The following is a 27768-nucleotide window of genomic DNA, read 5'->3' on the forward strand; positions in this document are numbered from 1 at the left end:
CGCTAATTACCGTCCAGTTAAAAGTCAGACGCTAATTTTAGAAAAACGGATGGTAATTTGCGTCTGCTCCATAGACGGACGCTAATTTTAGAATAACGGACTCTAATGTGCGTCTGATTGTTATTCGACGGTAATGTTAAATTTACCGTCCGCTTACGGTGCCGGACGGTAAATTCAGACGCTAAGAGCACGGGTTTTTTGTTGTGTAAAAGGAAATATTAACTATATATGTAAAATGTTATTAAATTTTTTTAACGTATACTTTTAAAACAAAATCTTTACAGTTTAACTAATAAATACTAATATTAGTTATAATGGTCAAAATCGTATCCTAGCAAATATAAAAGTCAAAATATTGCAATGTTAAAAAAAAACATAGGAAATATATTTTTTTAATAAAATTTAACTTATATAATCCTAACAACCCGCCACTGTGATTAACAATCAATGAACTGCATCTTTGGAATAAAATATGAATACCAAGTTTTAAACTCTCATAAAGGGGAGAAAGAGCTCAAACTCTAAATTCTTGTTAGATGAGACAAAATATAATAGGGTTTAAAACTCTGAAAAAGAGAAGAAAAAAAAAACAAGGATTGTTAAAAATAAAAATAAACTAGTAATATAAGTAGAAATAATTAGGGCTTTACCACTAATATGAAGGATGTTGTGAGCCTCCAACTTGTTAATTGAAGAGGAGGGAGGAGGGAGAAGGAAGAGAGAGACACCTGTTTGGCTTATAGTTTGTTGGAAAAATGGATGTTATTAATACCTCTAACTTTGGAGCGTTTGCTTTTAATACCTCCAATTATGGGCCAATTATGGGATATTTAAAATACCCCCAACTATTGGACTAGACCACAAAAAATACTCCACTTTTACTTTTAACTTGTTGTTTCGATAAAAAAATTAGTTTCCCTCCTATTGCAGTCACCCACCCCCATTAAACCCATTAATGCCATTTTTTTTCGAAAATTAAGTTTTCATTATCTCTCTCTCATCTGCGTTTTACTATACAAACTATTAATCTCCTCAACCAAGTTTATTTGGGCATTCTTCATCAAGATCAATTTTTGACTTTTGGGAGAAAATTGTGCAACCTAATAAGTTTGTGTGAAAGGTAAATTTTTCATCTTTGTTGCTGAATCTTGGATTTTTCCTTCTTTCAATTTTTTAATTTTTGATATTCGGTTTAAAGTGGTTTAAATTTGGTGTAATTTGGTGATTCTATTTGTTTTGTTGTTGTTTATTGGATTTTTGTTGATAATGTGTCCTTGTATTACATTAGGTACCATGAAAAAAATAGTTATTGATGACTCTATTGTTACTGTAATTATTTGACATGGTGGGACTTTTCTAAGAATAGATTAGGAGTAACGCAATATGTTGAGGGTGAAGGTAGAACATTTCTAGTAGATGCAGATGAGTTGTGTTGGTTTTACTTGGAGAAATTAGCACAGAATTGTAGAAAGTATTCAAGGGTTGATGAAATATACTATCTTGTACTTGGTAGTAGTTTTTTTAGGAAGGTTTGGAAAGGGTTAAATTTGATGATGAAGTGTAAATTCTACTGAGAAGTATATGTATTGACTGTTATATGGTCTATGCAGTTGATGTACTTGATGTTGTTTTGTTGTTAGAGCGTGGAGCACAACCTAGTGGGATGACATATGTAGACACGACCAAGCCTGATTCTAGTAGTGTTGGACCACAAACTGGCCCCGCAATAATCAAAAATATTAGGCCCAATAAATTGACTCCTAGGAGGCTTAAATCTGGCCCACATAAACTGCGGGTAAGACTGACCCAAAAAAGGCTGAAAACATCAAGAAAGGAAAAAGTTTATCAGCATATTTATCCACCTCACAACAGCTATAGCCTCCACCAGTTAATGAATGTTTAGAAAACACCAAAAAATCTACACCCACTGATCCTCCTTCATTTATTCCTCTACATACTCCCTCATTTACTCCTTTGACTACACCTTCCCCTACTCTTCCAACCCATCTCCTTGGACAACAACAACCTCCAACATAAATACACCCCAATCTGAACCTAGTACACAACCTGAACCAACTATTGAACCATCTGATTACCATGTATGATATGATGAGAGACTTGACAGCCCGTTGAACTGGAGTCAGTTGTTAGAGGGGTATGATACAGATGATGAGTGCAACAAAGATACACAATATTATTCTATCAATGATGAAACTGACACTGAGCTTGAAGAAGATGAAGTAAAGGAGGAGCATATTGAACTTAATGATGATAGTGAGGCATCAATAAATGACTTTGAGATTCTTGAGTGCCTTATGAAGCAGCTTGAGGGATTTGGGAATGACACCAGTGATGATGAGTATTGGAAGTCAAGAAAGAGAGTAAGTGGGTGGACTGAAAAAATTATTCGCCTAGCAAATCAGTTACAGAGGGATGTTGTTGTAGGTATATTATCTACTTAGGGGGGAGGACAACCATCTGATCCAATACATGATGCTGACAAGGACGTTCTGAGTGAGTATGAAGCTTCTGAGGATGAAAATGACACAACCCAGATGAAGATGGATAAGATGACATTCTATTTAGGAAGAGGAAGGCGAGGCTTCTAGTTGTTGATGCAAACATAGATTTTAGTAAACTAGTATGGAAGGTGGGGTTGAGGTCTGAAAAAAAAAGAGAAATTTAGGGATGTTGTTGTGAGGTTTGCTATTGCACAGGGGAGAATCTTAAAGATTTGTATCAGTCACAAGAGTAGGCAGTAGAGGTTGGGTGTTAAATGTGTTGATAAATGTCCTTCTAGGTTGTATGCTAGTTGGGACAGTAGGAGGGCTTGATTTGTGGTTAAAATAGTAGTTGGGGAACATACTTGTAACAGGAACATGAAGCTCAATAGACAGTTGAAAGCTTCTTGGGTTACAACCCAGTTCTTAGAGGTTTTCAAAACAAGACCTCATTGGCCTGCAAAGAAGATTGTGGAAACAGTCAGGAGGGCCTACAAAGTGCTTGCAAAGAGTGATTATGCCTACAAAGTTAAGGTTCATGCACATAGGAAGCTCTATGGTAGCATGAAGCAACATTATACTAAATTAGATAGGTATTTAAAGGCTTTGTGTCAAGCAAACCAAAGCATCTACAAGATAACTACTGATCCAAGAAAGCATGTGTTGCCTCCAGTTTTCCAGAGGTTTATTTTGTGTTTCGATGGAATTAGACAAGGTTGGTTGGCTGATGGAAGGAAGGAATTATGTGTCGATCGTTGTTTTATCAATACATTTTTAGGAGGGATGCTCCTTTCAGCAGTAGGTAGGGACTCTAATGATCAGATGTACCCACTGGCATGGGCAGTGGTTGAAGGTGAGAACACTGCCGTTGAGAGTGGTTTTTATGAGCTGAAGAAAGTGGTAGGTGGTGGAGATGGGTCGCATTTGACAATTATTTCAGATGAGGCTCAAGTATAAGTTCATTTTGTCCCTACCCAGCTGTATTATAGTAGTTAGGGATGGGCAAGGGTAGGGTCTGGGTCGGGTCCAGGTGGACCCTAGACCCGGACCCTAAATTTTTTTGTAGACCCGGACCCTAAGGGTCTGAAAAAATTGGACCCAGACCCAGACCCTTAGGGTCTGGAGGGTCTAGAGGGTCTGGAGGGTCCAGGCCTAAATTCTTTATTTTGCCAAATTTTCAGCATTATTATATATCAATAATCATCTGAAATTCGCATGAAACAAACACAAAAATTGAAAAAAACGAAACAAACACAAAAATTGAAAAAAGCGAAACAAACACAAACTTATAAACTGAAAAAAAAAACGAAACAAACACAATTCACAAACATATAAACTGAAAAAAAACGAAACAAACACAGACATACAAACTGAAAAAAAAAACGAAACAAATATAACTTACATAAGAGTTCAGAATGGGTGTTTTGGTGTTTAATTTAGGTTTTAGTCTTTTAGAAAATCAATTTATTTTTTTAAGAAAGATATAAAAATGTATATATTAAATAAGTTTAGGGTCTAAGGGTCGGGTCTGGGTAGGGTCTGGGTCCAAAATTTTAAGACCCGGACCCGGACCCTAAAAAATTCACTTGGACCCAGACCCGGACCCGGACCCTTAGGGTCTGAAAAAGTTGGACCCAAACCCTTAAATTAGGGTCGGGTCCAACAGGGTCCAGGTAGGGTCCTGGACCCATGCCCATCCCTAATAGTAGTCGTATTACCTAAGACTAATATGTTTGCTACTTATTTAATAGACTATAGTAGGAGGTGTTGCTAGAATATTCCCACAAATAGAGCACAAACACTATGCTAGGCATGTGTATGCCCACTGGCATAAGACATATATACAAGGGTGATGAAATGAAGCAGCTAGTTTGGAAAGCAACAAAGTCCTACAATGAGGTTGATTTAGGAGATGCTCTGGCAGAGATGGAGAAGGTAAACCCTGAATATGTTGTTGCATTCAAGAAATATAACCCTAAGGTGTTTTGTAGAGCACAGGTTAAGACAAAGACAAAATGTGATGTCATTGTTAACAACATGGCTGAAACTTTCAATGGCTATATTATCCATGCTAGAGCAAACACATTATTTTCATACTTGAGAATATTAGGACTGTTTTTATACAAAGGATGGTTATTAAAAGACAGGAGATGGAGAAGAGTAAAGCTAAGTTTTAACCTAGGATACAAAGTAGGCTAGAAAAGGAGAAAGATGAGGCAACAAATTGCACCCCACTGCCATCTAGTTCTACTTTATTCCAAGTAGCTCGAAAAATGGACACCTTAAATGTGGATTTGGAAAAGCAAAATCATGTATTTGTAGAAAATGGGATTTAAGTGGGTTGCCTTGCTGTCATGGGGTTGCTTATATTTTTGTTGCTCCATCATGAAGTGGAAGACTATGTTCATGACTGCAAAAGAGAAGCTTATTTTAAGATGTACTCTGAGGGAATTAGTACATTGACTAGAGAGAGGCATTGGCCTAAAGTGGATATGCCTTTGGACCCTCCTCCCATTAAGATTGGTCCATGAAGACCAAAGAAGAACAAGATCAAAGATCCTCATGAAGGCCCTAAAAATTCTAGTAAATTGACTAAGCATGGAGTGGAGATATCCGATCCTATAGTGTGTGCAAGAACAAGGGCCACAACAAAAGAACATGCCCCAACAAGGGTAAGACAGTGGAACCAACACCAAAAAAGCTATGTGGCAGACCTAGGAAAGACAACACTCGGCCAATAAACAAACCCCCAATAAACATTATCAGTTCTACCCATACTCCTTCACACCATGAAACAACTGCACAGCCATCAAGGATTGGTAAAAATGGCAAGGTGGTTCGCAAGGGAAGAAAGAAAAACAGTGGTTCTTCACAAAAAAAAAAGGTGAGTGACTCAATTAAGTCTTTGTCTTAAATAAACCTACATTATTTAGATTAACTCTACTTATGTTTGTGTAGTTGCCACAAGGACATGGTCATGGTATCCTAATTGATTGCCATGGCAACACTCTCATCAATGTGTGTTTTTGGAAACTGATTTAATTTTCAGTATATTTTGTGTTTAGGCCAACTTAACTAACCATAACTGTACTCTAAATCAGGTCCTGGACAGAGAGGTGGACCAAGAGTAGTGTCCCAGATGGCAACATTTGCACAATTAACTCAAGGAAGTCAAGCTTCAAGCACTACAACACTCTAGAATTTAGGAAGTAAAATTGTCATGTACCCCATGTTTTTACTTCTATTTTTGGGTTTAACATGAGATTATACAAGTTATGGTATGGTTTTATTTTGTTTTGGTTGTGTATTGAACTTATGTTTTATGAATGACATATTCGGTATTGTTTTGGTATGCTTGGTTTTGGTTATTTGTGTTTGCTATTTGTGTTTCTTTTAAAACTGTGAATTAGAAAAATAGCAAAAAGAATTGACATAAAAGGTTCCAAGATCATTCAATTAGAGCAAACCATTAAACCATTACACCATTGTTTTAGCTGCAAATTACACACAAAAGGGGCCAAAAGAGCAACATCTACACCACTGTTACTAACTACAATCTTATGCTTCATACCCCAAGCAAATTCCTACCCCAAGCCTTCTCCTACAACTTCACATACACTACTTCAACAAGAACATGATTGCAAAAAAAACCAAGACATGAACAAAGCAAACAAAAACTTATTCTCAATGGTGTTGGACTTCAACTCATACAGAGTTTCGGTTGTTGCCATACCCATTTCCTCAACCTCATCCACCAACTTCTCCTTCTTCAATTTCAACTTCTTTATTTTCTCTCTTAGCAAAATATTCTGCTCTTCAAGTTCAAAAATTAAGCCATCCTTTACAAAGATCCCATGTTGGAGTTCACGCACATCATCCACCTCGTTTGCCCACTTGAAGAACCCACAAGTTTGCTGCAAAATTAAACAAAAAATTAAGATTTAGCAAACCTAATTAAAAACAAAAGCCACAAAATTAGCCATCCATACTTACATGCCAATAAGCACATCCATAAAAGTGTTTGCCTTTCGTTGGCCCTTCTATCCTAACAACCCTCACATGCGCAATTTCTTGATGGTAACACACCGTGTAAGCACCACTGTTGGACCTTGTGGACCTAGACCTACAAGAAGAAGAACCAGTTATGGTGTTTGACGCCATTGAAGAAGGAAGAAAGAGACGAGGAGAGATAAGGAGAGAGATGAGCAGGGGCGGGGGTCGTTTTAATTGGGGGTTCAACTGTAAAAAAAATTAAATATAAAGGCAGTTAGGTGAATAACGAGGCAAATAATGTCAAAAGTAAAGCACGTGCTATTGTTTACCAGTTCATTCGATGATAAGAGTTAATTAAGTGGAGTATTTTTGGCTGTCTAGCTCAATAGTTAGAGTATTTAAAAATAATCCATAATTAAAGGTATTAAAAATGAATGCTTCAAAGTTGAGGATATTCTCATCCATTTTTCCTAGTTTGTTTAGTAACACTTGATATATTACACACAGTAGTCTTTTAACACTTGATATGTTACACACAGTAGTCTTTGACTCTTTGTATCTTAAGCCAATCTTCCTAAATTTTTATTCCAACAGAAAGCGACATACTCGTGGAAGCAAATTTGCTTTACTTCATCATACACTAGCTACTAACTGACTGTATAGTGCAAATTTTACTTTTATGCAGCGTCACATACTCACATCTTAACTTTTATGGGTGCTATGCAAATTAGCGAATAGCATACAAGCCACCAAACCACGAAATTTACGGTGATAACTGATTAGGATAAAGGTAATAATTAACTTATGAGCCATTCTAGTAGTGGAAAGTTAACAACTCTTTCACGTATGCTATGTCTTGAACATTTTTTATATACTTTCTGCGCCACAAGTGGGAATCCTACGTCTCATAAATCTACCAGTGATACGCACCACTGTTTATCTACCTTTATTTATTAATTGCTACGCAGCCTAGTCTAGACAAAAAAAGTTACTCTTACAATCTTTAAGTAAGAAGCTCTTCTTCTAGTCCTAATGAGTATTATGGTTTGGTTAAGCTGCCTCTTAACACCCCACTAGGCCACCATGATAGTCATCATAGAGGCCATAAAACATCCACTAATTAGGTGAAGGTGGCGTGCAGTTCCCCTTTCCGCCAAATGTGAATACCTTCCAGAATCTATAAGATCTCAGCATGGCTACAAATGAATCAAATTAAAAAGGTAGTCAAGCTCGAAATCAATAAAGATTCAGCAAATTCGACTTTGTCAACTTATAATAAAATGGAAAAAAATCTTATCCTTTTAATTGTGATTGTCAAAGGATCAACTCCACCAAAAGGTTAAGTGGTAGTTGAGGCCCCAGGAATAGATTTATACTCTATTTAAGCTGATGGTTGACTGGTTGAGGCCCCAGGAATAGATTTATACTCTATCAGTAATTAAGTAGAGCTGACAAAAAAAAAACTCATTAATCAGATGTCATGCCTAAAGACCAACCCAAAAATAAACAAATTTTGAACATAAGCGAGGGAGAAAAGAAAATCCCGACTTTAGTCTATAAAAGTTCCCGAAATTTTGATAGCATGCATGCATAGACATGTTCTGGCCATAGGTTTCTCTAGCCAATCACTCAAATAGACTCCAAGCCTCGTCCAACGATTGAACATGAAGTCCACCATTAGACATGAACTCTACATACGGCCCTTTTAATTGTTTTCACAAAGACCTTCAAATATCACATCACAATTTACCCATTGTTCAACCTATGGTCACAATAAAGAGAGTTTTCAGTCCTTCAAAATATCTCGAGAACACTTCATGCTCGTATCGAAAAAGGGAGAAGATTGACAATTTTTCTTTTAGAATTTTTTAAACTGGGAAAGAAGAAAATGAACAAAAATATCAACATACTAATATCAAATTAAAGATAACAAAAGATATTACATAATGACTTAGACAATCTAGTCAACTTTATGGCACGTGTTAATGGTGCCATTTCGATAAAGAATTTCCTGCTATTGAACACAACTCTTTAATCAAACTATTTAACTAACAACTAAGTAAAGTGATAACAAAGAATCGTTATTATTCCACAAGGGGTAGCGACCACCAAAAAGTGTTAATTATTAGGAGCTAGGACAAAGCATTTCACTATGAAACGTACCATAAAAAATGCAACTTGAAACAACTAATCTACACTAGTGGAAAAATAAGGAAGGGCTGCGCTAAAAAAGGTCCTTAGGACTGCGTATTTTGACAGCAGCCCTTCACTTTTTAAGTAGGGTTGCGCTTTTTAAACGCAGCCCTTCACAATGAAGGGCTGCGTTTTTAACAACAAACGCAGCCCTTCATGCTTAAAAGGACTGCGTTTTTAGAAAACGCATCCCTTCTTAAGGTGAAGGGTTGCAGCCCTTTAAAGTAGAAGGGCTGCGTTTTTGGCACAAAAACGCAGCCCTTTCTACCCATAAAATAATAAAAAAAATGTTTCTTTTTTAAATTTTTTAAAAGTCGAAATTTATAGATCGAAAAAAAATAACGAAAATGAAAAGAAAAAGGAACGTAATAATCATCTAGCAACCACCTCGACTAACCAAGACCATCAACATAAAACAAGAATGCACGCAACGTAAATCATTGGAGAAGTTTAACAGAAATCGCCTCGAATAATACCATTAATTGTGTTTTACATATATAGTGAACATTAATCGTGAAGAGTTAAGCAAGAAATCACTCGAGAGTCGAGAGGTTTAACAAAACCCTAAAACGGCGCTTTACAAGACGAAAAACGGAAACTGAAATGTAAGCAAACAAAAGACATGGATATAGAGAGAGAAGAAGAAAACCTGTGATAGTTCCATGAACAACAGTGCTCAATGGAGACAGTTTCGTTGAAACCAAAAAAAAATAATCCGAAAATGAAAAAATGAACCAATATGGAAAAAACGAAACAGAAAATGAAAAAAAAAATCAAACAAACAAATTCAAAATCACATAAATACATAATACTCAAACGAAAATGAAAATTAAACTCAAAAATTACAAACACACAAATTCAGAATGACAGAAAATGAAAAAAAAAGAACAAAAATAAAAATTAAACAAAACTCAAACTCAAACCTAGATCTGAAAAAAAAAACCCGACATTTGTTGGTGTCGCGGCTGTTGGTGTCGTTCTCCCGACCGTTGCTCTCGCGACTGTTGGTGTTACTCTCGCGGCGGTTGTTGTTGCTGTCAGAATACCAAACGTTAGTGCCGACCACCGTTCTGATTGAAACACTTGACTCGTGTAATCAGGTTTGTAACGAAGATAATAATGGAGCGAGGGTGTCGACCACCGTTGTTGGTGTTGTTACGAAGATCGAAGGTTGAGAGGCGATGAGAGGAGAGGAGGAGAAAGGCGTTCGAAGGTTGAGAGAAGAAGAAAGGAGTGAAGATGAGAGGAGAGAGAGAAGAGAGGCGTGAGGATGAGAGGAGAGAGAAAGAGAGGCCAATCTCAAATAACAAAACCCTAAAGCCTTGTAATCTCTTTTAAATTAAAGTCATTTTTTTAAAAAAAAAGCCCATAAACGGCTGCGTTTTTTTTAAAAACGCAGCCCTTTATGATTTAAAGGGTTGCACTTGTCTAAAAAACAAGCCCTTCTTACAGTTAGAAGGGCTGCATTTTTTAGTCAAGCACACCCCTTCACTATAAAGGGTTGCGCTTGACTTAAAAATGCAACCCTTCTAACTGTAAGAAGGGCTGCGTTTTTTAGACAAGCGCAACCCTTTATCCAAAGGGCTGCACTTTTCTTTAAAATAAAACGCAGCCCTACTGTAAAGAAGGGCTGCGTTTTATTTAAAACCGCAGCCACTGTAAAGAAGGGCGCTGCGTTTTATTTTAAACCGCAGCCCTACTGTAAAGAAGGGCTGCGCTTTATTTAAAACCGCAGCCCTACATAAAAGAAGGGCTGCATTTTGAAGAATACGCAATCCTTCCAGCGCAACCCTTCCAGCGCAACCCTTCCTTTTTTCCCCTAGTGCTAATAACTAACAAATACGTTTAGTTAACTCTAATTTGATCAAAATAAAGTTGGATAAAACACCAATTAATGCGTGATTAAGGCATGCAAGGGGATTAAATAAAGGAAAAGATGAATAAATTGTCTATTGAGGTGATTCACTTTTTTAGTCCTGGTCCCTCTCTCAATGATACATATACTTATAAATCTACGTTAATTTACCACATAATTAAGCTATTTTTATGGTCTCAAACATACAATCAAAAGATAAGCACAATGTCAATCTACAAAATCCGGACTCAACACCTCGTTCTCATGAGTCACCAAACAACTGACTAGTTTAAATGTTTACCTTAAGGCTTAATCTCTTTTTCAACTGGATTTGAGGTCTTCTATCACAAATTAAAACTAATGAAGGCTACCACTTCATAAACAACTGACTAGTTTAAATGTTGCTCTGATGTTCCTCATGACATGTGAGCTAAACGAGAAAAAATTGTGCTCAAGCGAGCAACTGATATCTCGGTGGGAAACCCGTTTAGTTAGCACATATAGTCCAACTTCATATGGTCATATATAACTTTCGTTTCTTATTAAATTGGGTGTGTATTCATTGTCAGAAAGTTTTCGACTTGAACCACTTCCAAGTGATATGTAGTTTGGAAGATATATGAACTTTTGAAGGGAGCTATGAGAGACTTTAGTGACAGAAAGTCCCTTCCCCACCGAAGCCATTCTTGGACCCCTGTCCGCCGCCAGAATCCCCTTCCAAGCCCACCCATGCATCCAGAACCTGCTTTGTGGATTTACTTCCAGTCAATGTATGCCAGTATGACATTACTAAAACCTTTGAAATCTATGGTCCCATTGCATGCCAACATCACAATTCCAGAAAAGATCAGACTCCATCGTCGTCATCGTTTTGCTTTTGTTGAATTCACTGTTCAACTTATTTTTAGAAAAATAAAATAACGGTTCAATTTATCTTTACTTATTTCAGAAAAATAAGATAAGATATAATCGGATCAAATAAGATAAGACAAAATAAGTTGAATCACACGAAGCCAAAATGTTTTCGGGGAAAAAAAAGTTGTTTTTGCATAGAAATTGTAGCTTTATAATTTTAACAAAATTTTGTAAGATAAAACTTCTATTAACTTATTAATATCACCTCCATTGTTTTATATAAGACTTAGAATTTGCAAGGTATTCATTGCACACATCTAATCATAAATATATGGAAAATTTGTCAAAAAAAACCTTTTAAAGGTTCAAATTTGCGACAAAAAACCTTATAAATCATTTTTTGCGAGAACAAACCAAAAAGTAAATTAATTTTGCAAGATGAAACCTAATGTCATTTTCCGGTGTTGACCAAAGATTTTCGGGCATTGACCATTTCTATTTCCCTTTTCCTCCATAATCCCCACCTAGCCACCACTACCAACACCTTTTGCTACCCCCCCCCCCCAACCACCCCTGCAGCCTCACTTCACCCCCAACCTAGCCCTCATCACCTGCAGCCCACCTCCATCAGCAGCCCCTAACCCCTCCCTCCACCCCCTAATTAAGGCAGAAGCCCCCACCCCCCCTTCACCCCTACCCTATCTCCTCTCCCTTATTCTTCCCTCCCTCACCGCTCCCCCTCTCATCTCCCTTCGTTCATCGTTGCGCCACCAAGAACTCCCCCCCCCCTCCGCAACCCCATCCCCTCGCAGCTCCCCCTCCCACCCAGCTAAGGTTTTTCCGATGCCCTAAAGCATAAAGATAGGAGAGAGAGAGTAGCAAATAACAAAAATGGAGATAGAGGGGGTTCACGGTGGGAGGGGGTGGACAAAGGGAAAGGAGAGGGGGGAGGGAAGAAGGGAGAGGAAAGATGATACGTAGGGGCGAAAAAGGTGGGATGGAGGCTATGGTGTCGCCTGAGGGGGTGGAAGGAGGGTTGGGGCTGCTTGTTGGGATGGAGGGCTGCAGGTGGTGGTGGCTGGGGTGGGGGTAAAGTGGGGGCTGCAGGTGTGACCGGGTGGGTGGGGGGCTGAAGCTGGTGGCAGGTATTGGTAGTGGTGGCTAGGTGGTGATTAGGGAGGAAGAAGGAAAATAGAAGTGGTCAACGCCTTAAAATCTTTGGCCAACACCGGAAAATGAGTTTAGGTTTCATCTTACAAAAATAATTTACTTTTTGGTTTTTTCTCGCAAAGAATGCTTTATAAGATTTTTTTTTGCAAAACTTAACCTTTTAAAGGTTTTTTTTGGTAAATTTTCCTAAATATATTTGATCACATATTAATATAAATTTGATATATTATTAATTTACACGTATTGATAAATCTAGCAAAGTCCCTCAATGGCTCAATCTCTATAATGATATATTTTCTTTGTTCCGTATAAATTACACAATATGGGAGAAATGCTAAAGAGGATAAAAGAGAGGAAAATTGGACAGGAAAAATCTCGCCTTTGCCTGGTATGCCAAAAATAATCCCACCTTTGGATTATTCTAGAATGATCCCACCTTTGTTGACTAAATCGATTTTTTGGTCCCAGAAACTTGTAACTTTGCAAACCGGTAAACCAAGTTAATTTTTTATTCAACCTTTACCCAACTGATTTGGACTCCACTCCAGCCACCAGACCCCGCACCAGCCACTAGGCCTCCACCCCCTCTCTCGATCTCAAATCGCGTTTATATGTTGTGGTGGTTGTACGATCTCTCTCTCTTCGAGCAATGGTTGTCTGTGGTGGTGGTGGTCCTCGTCAACAATGATGGTGCCGAGAAAGCTCGGAGAGAGGAAAGGAGAGGTGGTAAAAAGATACGAAGAGAAAGGAGAGGGGGAGGAGTGACGAGATCATGGGGCGAAGGGGAGAAGGGGGAGGGGTGGCGGGTAGGGGTTTTCGATGTCGGATATCGGATTGGATCCGAAAATTTCGGATAAGAGGAATTGTGATCCGGGTCCGATCCGAAATTTTCGGATATCCAAGCTTTTCGGATCGGGTCACTATGTTTTTGGATCGGATCACCGGGTTTTCGGATTGGGTAGTTGCCATTTTTGAAAAATCCTGATCTGTATCCGATCCGAAAACCCGAAATTTTTTCCGGATATTCGATCCAAAATCTTAAAATCGAATCAGATATCCAAAGTTTCGGATCGGATCGGTGGATTTTCGGATCGGAATTTTTTAACACCTCTAGTGGCGGTGTTGGCTACATGCGAAGGGTCAAGGGTTTGCAGGGGAACCACGTGGGAGGATGGGGTGGGTTTTGGGTTGGGGTAGCAGGGGATTGGAGTAGTGGTTAGATTTTGCAGTGGGCCGAGGAGGGGGAGGGTGGGTGGGTAGGGGTGGGGCGGGCGGGGGCGGGGAGGAGCGGGGTTGTGGTGTGGCGGCAGGTAGTAGCAAACTGGGGTAGTGGGGGATAGGTTTTGCAGTGGGCTAGTGTAGGGGTGGGGGTGGGGGTGGGGGTGGGAGAGATGAAATAGATGAACATGAAAGGGAAAGCCAGATATATGTCATATCTAACTTGCGTTGTTAATGGTCATTATGTTCATGGGACCAAAAAATCGATTTAGTAAGTAAAGGTGGGATTATTCCAAAATAATCCAAAGGTGAGATTATTTTTGAGAGATCGGACAAATGTGAAATTACTCCTATCCGATTTTCCTAAAAGAGATAGATATATTGATAGAGATAAACATATCAAGTTTTCAAATTGTTACTTACTTGTAATTAAAGATATTACTCCCTCTGTTTCAAATTATAAGGCATTTTAGCTAAAAGAATTTGTTTCAAAATATAAGGCATTCTACAATACCAATGTAAGATTAAATGCAACTTTATATTATCAAGATAAGCTTATAGGTTATTTTGTATTATCAATACAATATTTAATGTCAATTCTTATTACCCATGCAAATCTAACTAAAATTAACTAAATTCTTAATCTATGTGCAAAAACCTTAAACGACTTATATTTTGAAACGGATGGAGTAATAATTAATCAGTTGACATATGTCACATTTAACCTCTATAGTAATAACCGTTCCTCTAAAGTGAGCACTTCAAGGGTTTAAAAGGTTTGACTAAAACAATGTGGTACCACAACCAATAAGTAACAGACTCTAATAATAAAAGACGTTTCATAATCCTAAGACCCAAGTGTTTGAACCGCACCAACCATCTGTCATATAAGGAGCAGTATTTATATACATCCCCACCACACCACACTTCTCACCAAGTACAAAACTACCTTCTATTCCCTTCCAAACTCTTTAGTCTTTTCTCTCTCACACACACACTTTAATTCGTCCATTTCTTTCTCCTCTCTAAAAATGAAGAAAATTTCAGTAAGTTTGTTTGTGGTATTATTGTTTACTTTTCTTGTTCTATCGCACATAGCATCTGCTCGTGTCCTACAACCAAAAGTCGAACAAGGTATTCCTCTTTAATCCCAAATCATTATGTTTATTTATATTATGAATAATGATGGTCGTTTGTATTCCGACGAACTAACTAATAAGCAACCAAAAATATTCAAGTGTTGCCTAATTCTTACTTTTTTCGTGCCACAATCCACACAACACTGTTTTAAGGTTAAAGTTTATAAACTTTGACCATAAGTTTTCATCACCATTAAACGAAAAAACAAATATTCATATGAAATCTTGTTAGGTTTACGTCAATGTAGTTTTAAATATCGAAACTTTTTCCTATAAAAAAATATTAAATTTTTATAATTTTTACCAATACATAATTAAATGCATTATAGTCAAGTAATGCATTGGATACCGTAAAGTTGCAAGTTTTTGCATGAATTTGGGAAAAGGTGGACATTACTGTTATGTCTGTTATAGACCGTAGGGTATGAACTATGAAGCACTGAAATGGTTGCAGGTCAGGGTTTTGAAAGCATGAAACCCTGATGTTCCAGCCATTTTCGTCAACGGAAACATTTTGAAACATGAAAACCTCAGGTCTTGAAAGTTTTCGGACTTCATAAACTCTGCAGTTTCTGCACGATTATAGTCAAAACATCTTTGGTGGACGAGTTTACAATAATTTATTGCGCATACAAACTAACTTTATTATCATACAAAAACTACCTATATTAAAAAAAAATCGACTGTTATTCATATTGGGAATGACTATAGCAGATAAATGACTATTTCATACAAAAACTAACTATATAAAAATTAAAAGGTGACTATATCAAACGAAAATTGACTATATCAAACGAAAATTGACTATCATAATGTCATTGTGAACCAGGTCCATTTAAGTTTTTTTGGATGACGGGTTTGTTCTTTTGGCATAAAACAACTAAAATGAACTGAACGAATTGCAACTAAACTGAACGAAATTATAACGTATATAGTAGTGATAATAAATAAATAAATTAGATACTGAACTGATTGCAATTGAATTGAATATCAGATAGGGAAAACCTGCCTACATTTGTATGTAATTACTCTATTACAATGGTTATCTTTACCGATCCATTGCATAGTTTCTTTACTTATTTGAATATTTTTGTGGATATAGATTTTGATTCTTACCTTTTATATCTTTACGTAACAATGACACAGGTAACCGAGATTTGAAGATTAAAGATGCTGCTAATCATGAGGATATATCCAATGTGAGCCTTTTCTCTTTTAGCCAACAAGTTGAAAAATATCTCAAAATGTCTTTTGTGGACAAGGTTCACAATAATTTATTGTGAATCCATATCGACTTTATCACATAAAAACGGACTTTATTAGAAGAAGAAAAAAATCGAATATATCATACGAAAACTGATTATATGAGAAAATAGATTATATCGCATAAAAAAATTACTAGATAAAAGATGATTATATCATTACAAAAACTGACCAGATAAAAGGTGATTTATAACATACGAAAACTGACAATATCAAATCAAAATTGACTACTATATATCATATAATTCCTGATGCACAATAAGTTATTATGAACCCTTCATTCAAGTTTTACCCAATTTTTCTATTAATTAATGGAAAATAATTTATCCTTCTTTTTACATTTTTTGCTACTGGTTGGACAGTTTAAAGGCGGTCGCAAAATATACATTTTCTTCTAGCGTTTTCAATTGGCTGACAAATTCTCTTGATTTTTCTGTGCGGCGCAGTTGATGGGATTAGATGAAATTGAAGTATGTGGGACTAAAGAAGGAGAAGATTGCACCAACGAAAGGAAACTTCTTGCAGAGGCTCATTTGGATTATATCTACACCCAAAAACTTAACAAGCCTTAATTAATGGATATATGGCTCATATTACATATTTCTTCCGTTAGACTTGTAACGAAGCTTTTTTTTTAAAGTAAACCTACACAAACGAGTTAACTAAAATAAATTAAACAGCAGTTTGAGGAGTTATTGGATTATTAAGTCTTTTTATTATTATAACACAGTACCCATCTGTTATGCCTCTATTTCCTAAGCACTCAATACAGCTTCAGTAGGCAACACCAGCTTATAAGCAGCTATGGTTAATCAGATTCTTTAAGCAGGAACAGCTAGCCAAGACGCGCCCAGCTATAGCAGTAGTATGCAGCTAGCAGCTACAGCTACCAGGTGACGACAATAGTACAGCAGTAGAAGGTAAAATATCTCAGCTAAAGTCAAGGAAATCGGTTCCTAAAATCAAGGAGACTAAGTCTAAAGAGAAGTATGCTCAAGCATCACTCTTTACGTGCCTAAAAAGTAGGAAGACCAATTCACATAGCCAGTAACTGCTGCCAGAAGTGGAGTCCAAGATTCTAGTAACTAATTCCTCATTTTTAGGGGGTTGTTTAAGGCTAACTCCACCAGCCCTACTATTATAAATAGTGGCTCGTAAGCAAGACCAAAGGGAGGAGAATATACCTATGCTATTTACTATACTTTCATAGTCATACTTAGATAAATTCAGCTATCTTTCATTCATTGTTCGAAATATTATACTTGTATTCAAAGGCTTTAATGCCCAAATTATAGTGGATTGGTGGACTCATTGCCACCCGCGGTTTTGTCCCTTTTCATGGGTTTTCCGCGTCACCATTTTCTTGTGTCTCTTCTCTCTTTACTTTTTCCCTTTAAATTATGCCATCTATTTTTCTTATCTAATCTAGTCGTCGTCCCGACCAAAGATTGTCACCTTGGCGATTTTTGGCATAAACAGTTTGGCGCCCACCGTGGGGCCGATGGCTAGATCCTCCATCTAAACACATATCCGCAAAATCCCCCCTTTGACACAAAAAAAATCAATCCACCCTGTGTGGTCTGTTATTGCAGCTCTTTCGGTTGTTGGAGCAGCTTGCAAGGTGTCCACACCTTTGGATTGTCAGGTAAGAACCTGGGCTATCTAGTAATCAGCGAGGAGTAGAAGAATACCCAAATCAGGTTACGGGTGTCACCAGCATCCAAGCATCCAATCTGTAAACCTGAAGGAGGTTTAAAGCTGACAGGAAATGGCAGCTGCTTCAAACTGTTTCACTTCGACATCATCAGATAAGTGTCATCTTTTATGATGTTTTAAGTATAATATAAATGAATGTACTGATGATCATGAAGTTGCTCTTCAAGAGCTGAACTATTATCGACACCTTCCCTCCTGTCGAAGTCGAGACCAAGTAAGATTTATATTTATACTTAGCTGTAAGCAACAAGTTTTTAGTTTTATATTAGCTATGGAAGCTGAAAGCTCACAGGTACCTACTTATAAGACCAAGAAGTCCTTCCTAGTTATTGAAACTAGACATCTTTCTTTTTAAAAACTTGTTGTAGCACTAGTTACAAGTTTACAACATCTAAAAAGTCGAGACATTACCTTGAAAAGTCTTACTACTCTTATGACTAACTATTTTATTAAGTTTGTTCTAAGGAAACTAGGAATTCAGGACGATTGAAAAATGGTAATTTTCCACACAACTATGGCATAAGAAGGAGAATTCAACAGGTAACCGTGTAACAGGTAAGGGTGTATGGAAGCTGTATGACTCTTCTAGTTTCAGAGGAGCTTACCTCAGTATAGCGCCAAAGTCACCACAGGGAACATGATAATACAGTTTATTATTACTTGTAATTCTAAGATTACTAATAATAAAGCAAATGCGAGACTTTGATTGTAGGTACGGCCAAAGCATAGTTGGCACCAGGTGCAGATGCTGCTAGCTAACAAATTGATGAAATAAATCCTACAACTGAAACAGAAGATGGAGATACGTAAATGATTTATCAGCTACGACAAACATGCGGCAGTGTCTTTAAGTTTTTAAATCTAAACTATTCTGTTCAGTTTCGTGGAAGATGTTTCAGGTACAAATCTCAATGCCGTCACAGCTAAATAGCAAACACTTACATAGCAGAATCACCTCAGCGTCTCAGACGCCATCTAGAACCTGTCACACCATCAGCAACTTGTAGACGCTTTCAGCAACTGTAGACGTCTTCTGTAACCTGTAGACACCGCCAGTAACCCATCAACACCTTCCGGAACCTGTCAACGCCTTCATTAACCCGTCAAGTGCTACCAGCGTCGCCTATGTGTTAGCCACCTCACATTACTAGCAATCTTCACACATATACTACGTAAGTCTTTTAGTAGACGCAAATAACCAGGTAACCTTCTTTAAGATTACTTGAGTTAGCTTACTAGTTACAATCGACTTTCTCTTGTCATTTCAAAATTTTAGCAACTGATAATGGTTAACAACTTATCTCAACTTTGTTTTGAGATAACTTGAGTGTAGTGTGTATAGATTAAGCTATCATGCAGCATCCGTTTTTATCAAAGGGCAACATTAAAGTCACAAATTCATCGATTTTTGTGGCTAACTTCAGTCAAAAGTCTAAGATGTCAATATGACAAGAATTGGCACACAACCCAGCTGCTTCTAGTAGCTAAAGGAGTCGACATCTTATGGAAGAAAAGCATCCAGTCAGATAAGTGAACTCTAACTTTTTTTCCTGAAGTAGCCACAAGGGGGCAAGAGTATATGGCTTATATATTGACTTTAATAATGCGACTCCTTTATATTACACAAGGCTTTTTATTGTTGTATTTTCAAAAATACATAACAAGTATGTAGCATGTGAATACAGGAACAATGCTAGTCAAAACTAAAGCATCCTGGGGCTTAATGTCAACACAATCTGAAAGGAGTTGGAGATCTCAAGGGGCTTAAAAAATTATACAAACCTCGGTGCTACTAGCAACCTTTAAAGTGAAGAAGTTGACTATACATGAAGATAAGTGGAAGATATCACAGTTGAAATTCTCAGCAACATGAAATATGTCTAAGTAAAAAGGCAAAGAAGGTAACCTTAGTATCAGCTACATTACTTGTCTTTGGTAACATCTTGCTTTCTAAGTCATTTGCAGGAATTTATATGAGACGTATAAAATAAATCAAAAGAAACAAGTTTATTGTCATACACGTTAAAACCAACAATAAAAGCGAGACAGCATGAGAAGCTGACACCAGCTTATCTGGTTTGCACAATGAGTTATCTTCAACCACAAGTCATGGCAAGTAAGCTCTAGATTATTGTTGTCAATATGATTCATAGGTACGCTCTAATACTCTTTCGAAGATTCATTTCTCTAACTATTATCGCAGTTAACATGACGTAGAGTATACACTTAGTAGCTAAATTTTTTAGAAAGTCGTCTTCGAATAATATACATTAGTAGTCATCGCTATTTCCATAAAGCTAATTATCAACCTTCCATGTCAATGAGAAGCAAATACATTTATTATTACTTCTTCGTACACTAACGTGACGTACAACATGAAAACAAGATTGATACCAATGTGTAGCTGAAGATCACATGACACGACGAAGCTACATCAAGTTACAACGTGTCCTACAACCACAACAAGGGTAGCTGACAACAGTTGTCAAGTTCCTAACACCATAAGACCAGAGTGGAAGCCAAGGAGTTAACTAAAATGCTAAGTGACTTCTAACCTATATTGTTTATTCAACTTCTCATCCACATAGCCAGCATAGCTAACAATTATTACTATCTATTCGTTCAAAATATGCGCTTATGCATAATGACTTTCTTATCAAGTCCAACATATACATTGCAAACATCAAACTTTGTTTCATGATTTTTCTTCACAAGTCAATCATACAACAATTGCATTCGTGATGTTTGGGCTTATAAGAATTGTTCTAACAAAATTAAGTTGTACGCATGCATGATCTTTTGTGTAAGGTGTAAGCTGTTACATGTTCAATGCAAGCTGACAAGTGCGAAAGCAAGCTGCCGAGTGTCTAGCACAAGCTGTCCAGAACATAGGTAACCTATTGACCACTAGCGCAAGCCGTAGAACATCACAAGTAAGCTGCTGAGCATCGAATACACGAGCTATCCATCAAATGTTCGTCATAAGGCGTAACATTGGCGAATATGACCGTTATCTTGCTAATTGGAGAAGTCGCAAGTGCACAGTGCTCACAACATCTTAAGTTCGCAAAGATCAGGAATACAAAGCTTCGTAATGATGAGCAAACGTCAAGTAAGTAACACTAGTTGGCGTTGATAGGCATTGTTTACTATTGTAACATATCAACGTACAAAGGTATATACTCCCAAATTTAAAAATACATCATTTACCAAGACTTCTAAGCTTAATGTGCACATCAATGTTCACTTATGTTTATCTATTCATTCACCTAAGTTAGGACACACATGATCAAACTCTCGAAGTGTCTACTTGTACAAAGATATGCATACTTGCTTTATATTCTATGACATTATATCTTCACCAAGTTCTAACAAGGTGAAATCGCTAAATGGTAACTTACAATATGGTCTAGCGTCAGCTTGCAAATGCGGCCCTGACGCCAGCTTACATACGTGCCCCTGACGCCAGCTTACATACGTGCCCCTGACGCCAGCTTACAAAAGGGTCCTGTCTGTCGCCAGCTACTCAAAGGTGGTCCTAACACTAAGTTCAAATTGACAAATAACTAAAGGCCCACATGCCAGAAGCACAAGGCAAATCCGAAATAAATCAAAGCAAAAACGAAATGGCTCAAGCGCCAGCCTATGAAATGGCCTAGGTGCCGGCTTGAAAAAACCAATTCAATTGCCAAGTTAATTAAATCAACCAGAATCTCATTAAGTGACCTACACATCAAAATGTAAGTGCCAACGCTAAACCATCAAATAGTGGCCCGCAACTTCAACAAAAATGTAAAAGCCAAAGTGTTTAAGGTAAGAGACTAGGTTATTAGGAAGGTATTCCAGAGCACCCAAGAGCTGAATGCTGGCAAGCTAGAGAGTAGCTGGGAGGGTCCTTGTCTAATTGAACGAGTGGTTGGAAAAGGTGCGTATTGCCTAGTTACCAAGGAAGGAAAAGTCGTACCTAGAAGCTAGAACGCTTCGCATCTCAAGTTGTATTATTTTTAACCTAGGTTAAGAACCATGTTGTCGACCGGGTGCAAACGCCAGAATACCAAACAAAGGTAACCACATTGGTTCACCAGGTAACGCAAGAGGGTCGCAGCACCTAGTCGCGAGCTAAAGGTCGAAGCGCCTAGTCTCAGATAAAGGTCGAAGCGCCTAGTCACAAGCTAAAGGTCGAAGCACCTGAGTTTAGCTATATGGTCGTAGCACCAAGGAAACGGGCCCAACCAAAGGAAAACTCGAGTACACCAAGTAAGAACATCACCAAAGCTAGCAAATATAAGCGTGCATACAAAAGAGATGTTTCTTAAAATCAAAAGTCAAAAGTTCAAAAGATCCAAAGATCAAAAGTCAAAAGTTCAAAAGATCCAAAGATCAAAAGCAAAGTTCAAAGAGTCAGAGCAACTTAAGCAAACAAAGTAAGCTAAGGACAACGTGCAAAGACGCAAGACAGCATAAACGTGAATTCAATGGATGATTGGCTGCATGAAACTAACACACAAGTCCTCTTGAATTATAGATACAAAGTTACTTCTAAAGGGCCTAAGCGTCAGGACCTAAGTGTTGGTGCTAGCTAGCCAGCCGGCTAGATAGTCATCTAGCTAGCTATAATCGTATGAATTGTCTAAAGTTTCAAATGTTAATGGCTACCCGCAACCTGTTGCGAGCCAACCAAGCTATGAAGCGCTGAAAAAGCACAAAAGCAAAGCAATGAGCTGTTGAAGTGCCTGGCTACCATAATATTGTATATCTTAAGTTTATTGTGCATCCTAAGTTTTCAAAGTACTATCTCAAGTTGTCAAAGTATTATCATACGTTTTCAAAGAATTACTCGAAATTGTTCTCAAGCTGTGTGTTATATATTGAATGTTTTCGAAGCCACCAAAGCTAAGTGCAGGTTTATCAAAGACAATCAAGGTATCAGCACGGAGGTGATAACTAAGCTATCTAGAGACAAAGCCATGTATAGCGACCAAGCAAGACACTAGTTGCAAAGCAAGCGGGCATGAAAAGAGCAATTGACATGATGCGAAGCTGTAGTTCATTTTCCTAGTCTACGACAAGCTTCGATTAGAAAAATGGGGGCTATTGTTATGCCTCTATTTCCTAAGCACTCAATACAGCTTCAGTAGGCAACACCAGCTTATAAGCAGCTATGGTTAATCAGATTCTTTAAGCAGGAACAGCTAGCCAAGACGCGCCCAGCTATAGCAGTAGTATGCAGCTAGCAGCTAGCAGCTACCAGGTGACGACAATAGTACAGCAGTAGAAGGTAAAATATCTCAGCTAAAGTCAAGGAAATCGGTTCCTAAAATCAAGGAGACTAAGTCTAAAGAGAAGTGTGCTCAAGCATCACTCTTTACGTGCCTAAAAAGTAGGAAGACCAATTCACATAGCCAGTAACTGCTGCCAGAAGTGGAGTCCAAGATTCTAGTAACTAATTCCTCATTTTTAGGGGGTTGTTTAAGGCTAACTCCACCAGCCCTACTATTATAAATAGTGGCTCGTAAGCAAGACCAAAGGGAGGAGAAAATACCTATGCTATTTACGTATACTTTCATAGTCATACTTAGATAAATTCAGCTATCTTTCATTCATGTGTTCGAAATATTATACTTGTATTCAAAGGCTTTAATGCCCAAATTATAGTGGATTGGTGGACTCATTGCCACCCGCGGTTTTGTCCCTTTTCATGGGTTTTCCGCGTCACCATTTTCTTGTGTCTCTTCTCTCTTTACTTTTTCCCTTTAAATTATGCCATCTATTTTTCTTATCTAATCTAGTCGTCGTCCCGACCAAAGATTGTCACCTTGGCGATTTTTGGCATAAACACCATCTATCATCTTTTAAAGTCGTGTATCAAATAAGTTACTAAAATTTTGAAATGAGATAAGTATTAACCATGAAATGGTAAACTGATCGATGATTAGTGCAATTAAGTAGAAGACAGAATGCCAATACTTTTTTTTTTTTGGTGAATTTTTTTTTTGTTGCCCACCCGGTTCACCGGAGCTTTGCCCCGACTACATCCGAGTCCGACCCGGGTCGCACACTTGGCTTTGGTGGGTGAGTCTCCCAACAAGAGTTTCTGCATACGGTGAGGCTCGAACTCGAGACCTCCCTTAAGCGACATCAAGAATGCCAATACTTTGAGCCTTGAGGATGCTATCATAACTTATATGGAGTATCATACTTTTACGCAATTTTATTGCGACCCAAGATAATGTTAATTTTGGACGTGTTACAATATTTGGACCCATATTGTGATGCTTTTTTTATATATCATGCAAATCACTTTCATATCAACCCTCAAACTCATTGACCATTTGGCACAAAACGCTTGATTTATGTCATTGACCATTTGACATAAAAATGACGCCTCATGCAATGACACTGATTTTGAGAAAATAACGTGAAGTTCTTAAAATTGATATTATACTTCATTATATTTCTTTTTACAATATTTACATAATACTCTTTCATCAATGAGTATAATTTTTATTAAAATAAGCTATAATCATGTAGAATCTTGCAAGATTCATCTCTATATATACATTCAAAATACTCTCTCCATTTCTTTTTAGATGTTACACTTTCTAATTTAGGAAGTTTTTAAATTAGATGTTACACTTTATTTTGGATAATAACTTCTCTCTATCTCTCTCCTATCACATGTTCACATGTGACCCTTTTGTTTTTCATTCTCTCTATCTCTCTCCTCTCCAAAAATTACCTAGAAGTTCGTAATTTGAAAAGTGTAACATCTAAAAAAATGGAGAAGTATAACATTATATATTTTTAGCAAAAGATAGTTAAAGATATTAAAGTTTTACATTGACAAGCGTGAAAACTCATATATTGCAAAGAGAAAAAAAAAAGGGAGATCAGACTTGCACTAATATGGTCAAAATAAATAGCTTTGAAAGATATTAATTTAAAGTAGAAAAAAATCTTCCAAAAAAACCTAGAGCTGAAATTTGCAAATCGCAAGCGGCTTCTATATAAACATTATTTTCCAAAAAAAAAACCCTAAGAAAACCCTAAACGTCCGCCGATCTAGCAGGCTAGCTGGTGGACGGCCTCATCGCGCGTCGCTCCACCAGTCGCCTACGACCCTGCCCCCGTCCTCTAGTCGTACTATAGGCTCTTTTGCACTTCCCCGTCCCCCGTCGTGTCTCCCCCTCCCCTTTTCCCCAGTTTTCGCGACTCCCCCCACCTTCGCTTTAGATTTCCCCGATAGGGATGGCAGTGGGGCAGGGATGGGTCTAGGTTTGGCGGGGATGGGAATTAAAATTGTACCCGCAATGGATGGTGGAGCGGGTGTGAATTTTATGTTATACCCGCTCCATCCCCGCCCCGCCCCCGCCCCGCCCCCGCCCCGCATATTTATTATTAAAATTCTAGTTATATACATATATTACTAACGTATTTGAAGACACTTTTGAAATGTAATAAAACATTTGCCTTTGTTAATGTATTTTAACTTTTCTTTTACTATATTATATTGTGATTTTGTGAAGTAGACAACTATAATGGACTTATGGCAGATTTTTTGGTGGATTTTTTGTGGGAATGAATTGGGTATGACGCGGGTACAACACGGATGCGGGGGCAGGGCGGGGGTGGATCTAGAATTTTCCCCCGCAATGGGTGGTGGGGCGGGGATGGGGATGGAATCTTTCCCCGCAATGGGTGATGGGGCGGGGATGGGGATGAGAATTCAATGCGGGTGCGGGTGTGGGGATACCATCCTCCGCACCCGCCCCGCCCAATTGTCATCCCTATTCCCCGACTAGTCGTTCCCCCCTCGTCCTCTAGTCGTAGTGTAGTTTACGATCCCCTTCCCCTGTTCCAAGTCCCCTGCTTCGCGCATCTCCCCCTCCCCTAGCTGTCGTGAGTCTCCCTTCCTCTGTCACGTGTCCCCGTGTCTCCCCTCTCTCCTCCCCCATTTTGGATTCGTGTTTCCCCCTTCCATGTTTAAGTGTTTAGATTAGGTTTCCCTTCCCCCGTTACTCGATTCCTGGTTTTAAAGTGTATAGGTTAGTTTCCCCTTCTCGTTCCCCCGTGTCTCCCCTCTCTCCTCCCCCATTTGGTGTTGTTGTTGTGGCTTAGGTGTGGCTGATTCACCGGAAAAGGGCCGGCAAAGTTGCAAGGTTCTTCTCTCTCTTCACCTCTTCACGTAGTGAAGGCTCGTAATTGACGATTGTTTTTTTGTTATGGTGCTCGTTTCTTCAGTTTGGTTTGGTTTCGTTTGGTTGTGTTTTTTGTTTTAGTCTTATTCTAGTCATATCCAAATCCAATTATCCTTTGATTATGGTTGTGCTAGGGTGATATTTAGTAGTACTAGATGGATAATCGACAGATCTGGGTTTCCTATGACGAGGGATGATCTAGAAAATCTGATCGGCAGTGTCGTTTCTCCTGGAGTTTGGCATTGTTTATTCAATTAACTTTAGGAGTTCCAGTGTTGGGTAAGATGAGAGGTATTTCTTATTATAGGATAGGAATCATGTATGTTGTGGCTCGATCTTCTACTTTCAGGATTGCAGCGTCAGATCTTCATATCCGAAGAATGGGAGAATTCCTTCAAGTTGATTTACCCCAAGTTCATGTGATGACTTCATGTATCATCATACATCAAACACAACAAGAATGTTAGGGTTTAGCGTCCGACCAAATTGGACGGTAAAAATGCGGAGTCGGACGCTAAACTAATTAGCGTCCGATAACGGACGCTAAAAAGCTGATGCAAAACACCTGGTCGCTAATGGCTAGCTTAGCGTCCACTAGACGGACGCTAAATTTTAACGACCGCTTTTGAACACTTAACGTCCGTTTCCGTGTCTGACGCCAACTAGCGTCCGTTTATAGTGGCGGACGCAAATTAGCGTCGGCTCTGGCGGACGCAAATTACCGTCCGCTGCCATAAGCGGACGCGAGTTGGCGTCTGCTTATCGGACGCTAACTATACCAGACGGTCGATAATGCCTCCACCTTTTCTATAGGTCCAATGACTTTTAGCGGACGTTAATCTCCAATGGCGGACGCTAATTTCTTTTTTTTTTTTTAATAATTGTAATTGAATAGTTTTTAACCAGTTTCGTTTTCCAATCAAATATATACTCAAGTTGTCCGCTAATGCGTCGAATTCTGCACTAGTGACCTGTTTGCATTAAATATAAATTCATAAATACACTCATATAAATTCATACATACATAAAAATAAGTTAACGGTTTTAACTAAATTATATGTTTTCACGTTCCGAAATATAAACAAGATAGATAGTGCAAGCTAATGTAGGATCCTAAGTCGCACACGCATCACCACCGCCGGTGGGGGGGTCTCGAGGCCCGGGAGGGGGGGATGAACCACCATACTGGCTCATCATATGGCTGTATGTCTCCATAGTGGCCCTCATCTGCGTCAGGTACTCATCATACACCCTGCGATCCTCCTCTCTCTCCTTTTGCCTGACGATGCGTTCCTCTTCTATCACCTTCTTCATCCGCTCACGTTCTCTTTGCATCTCGGCTCTCTCTTCCTCAAACATCGCAGACAACTGAGAATACATGGAAGGAGTGCAACTGGAGGATGAACTACCTCCTCCCCTCGAAGACCTCTCAAAATAGAGGTCTGCACTCGTCCCCAAACCAGGAACCCACCCTTTCTTTCTGCCACCAACAGTCTCAAAGAAAATCTGGTTCGGGGCCTTGGTTTCACCTCTTTCTTCACATGAGCAAGAGTTTTGTCATAACTTTCCTGCAAGAATAGATTAAGCAAGTTTAAGACACTTAGCCAATCAATATGAGAAAAACTAAGCCATTTCGAGCCTTTTTTGGGTTTCATGTTCCTATAATC

At 38.3% G+C, this 27768-nt stretch overlaps 1 protein-coding gene across 1 annotated transcript; it reads left to right on the plus strand.

Annotated features, from left to right (window-relative positions):
- Nucleotides 1-14696: 14696 nt before the first annotated feature.
- On the plus strand, nt 14697-16890 carry LOC104898482 (phytosulfokines 5). Its single transcript, XM_048633707.2, has 3 exons — nt 14697-14919; nt 16071-16123; nt 16634-16890. Exons 1-3 carry the CDS (start codon nt 14817-14819, stop codon nt 16757-16759), a joined length of 282 nt encoding a protein of 93 aa, XP_048489664.1. The 5' UTR covers nt 14697-14816; the 3' UTR covers nt 16760-16890.
- The last annotated feature ends 10878 nt before the right edge of the window (nt 16891-27768 follow it).

The sequence above is a fragment of the Beta vulgaris genome, chromosome 7, assembly GCF_026745355.1.
Source record: "Beta vulgaris subsp. vulgaris cultivar EL10 chromosome 7, EL10.2, whole genome shotgun sequence".
In the NCBI taxonomy this organism is placed as follows: Eukaryota; Viridiplantae; Streptophyta; class Magnoliopsida; order Caryophyllales; family Amaranthaceae; genus Beta; species Beta vulgaris.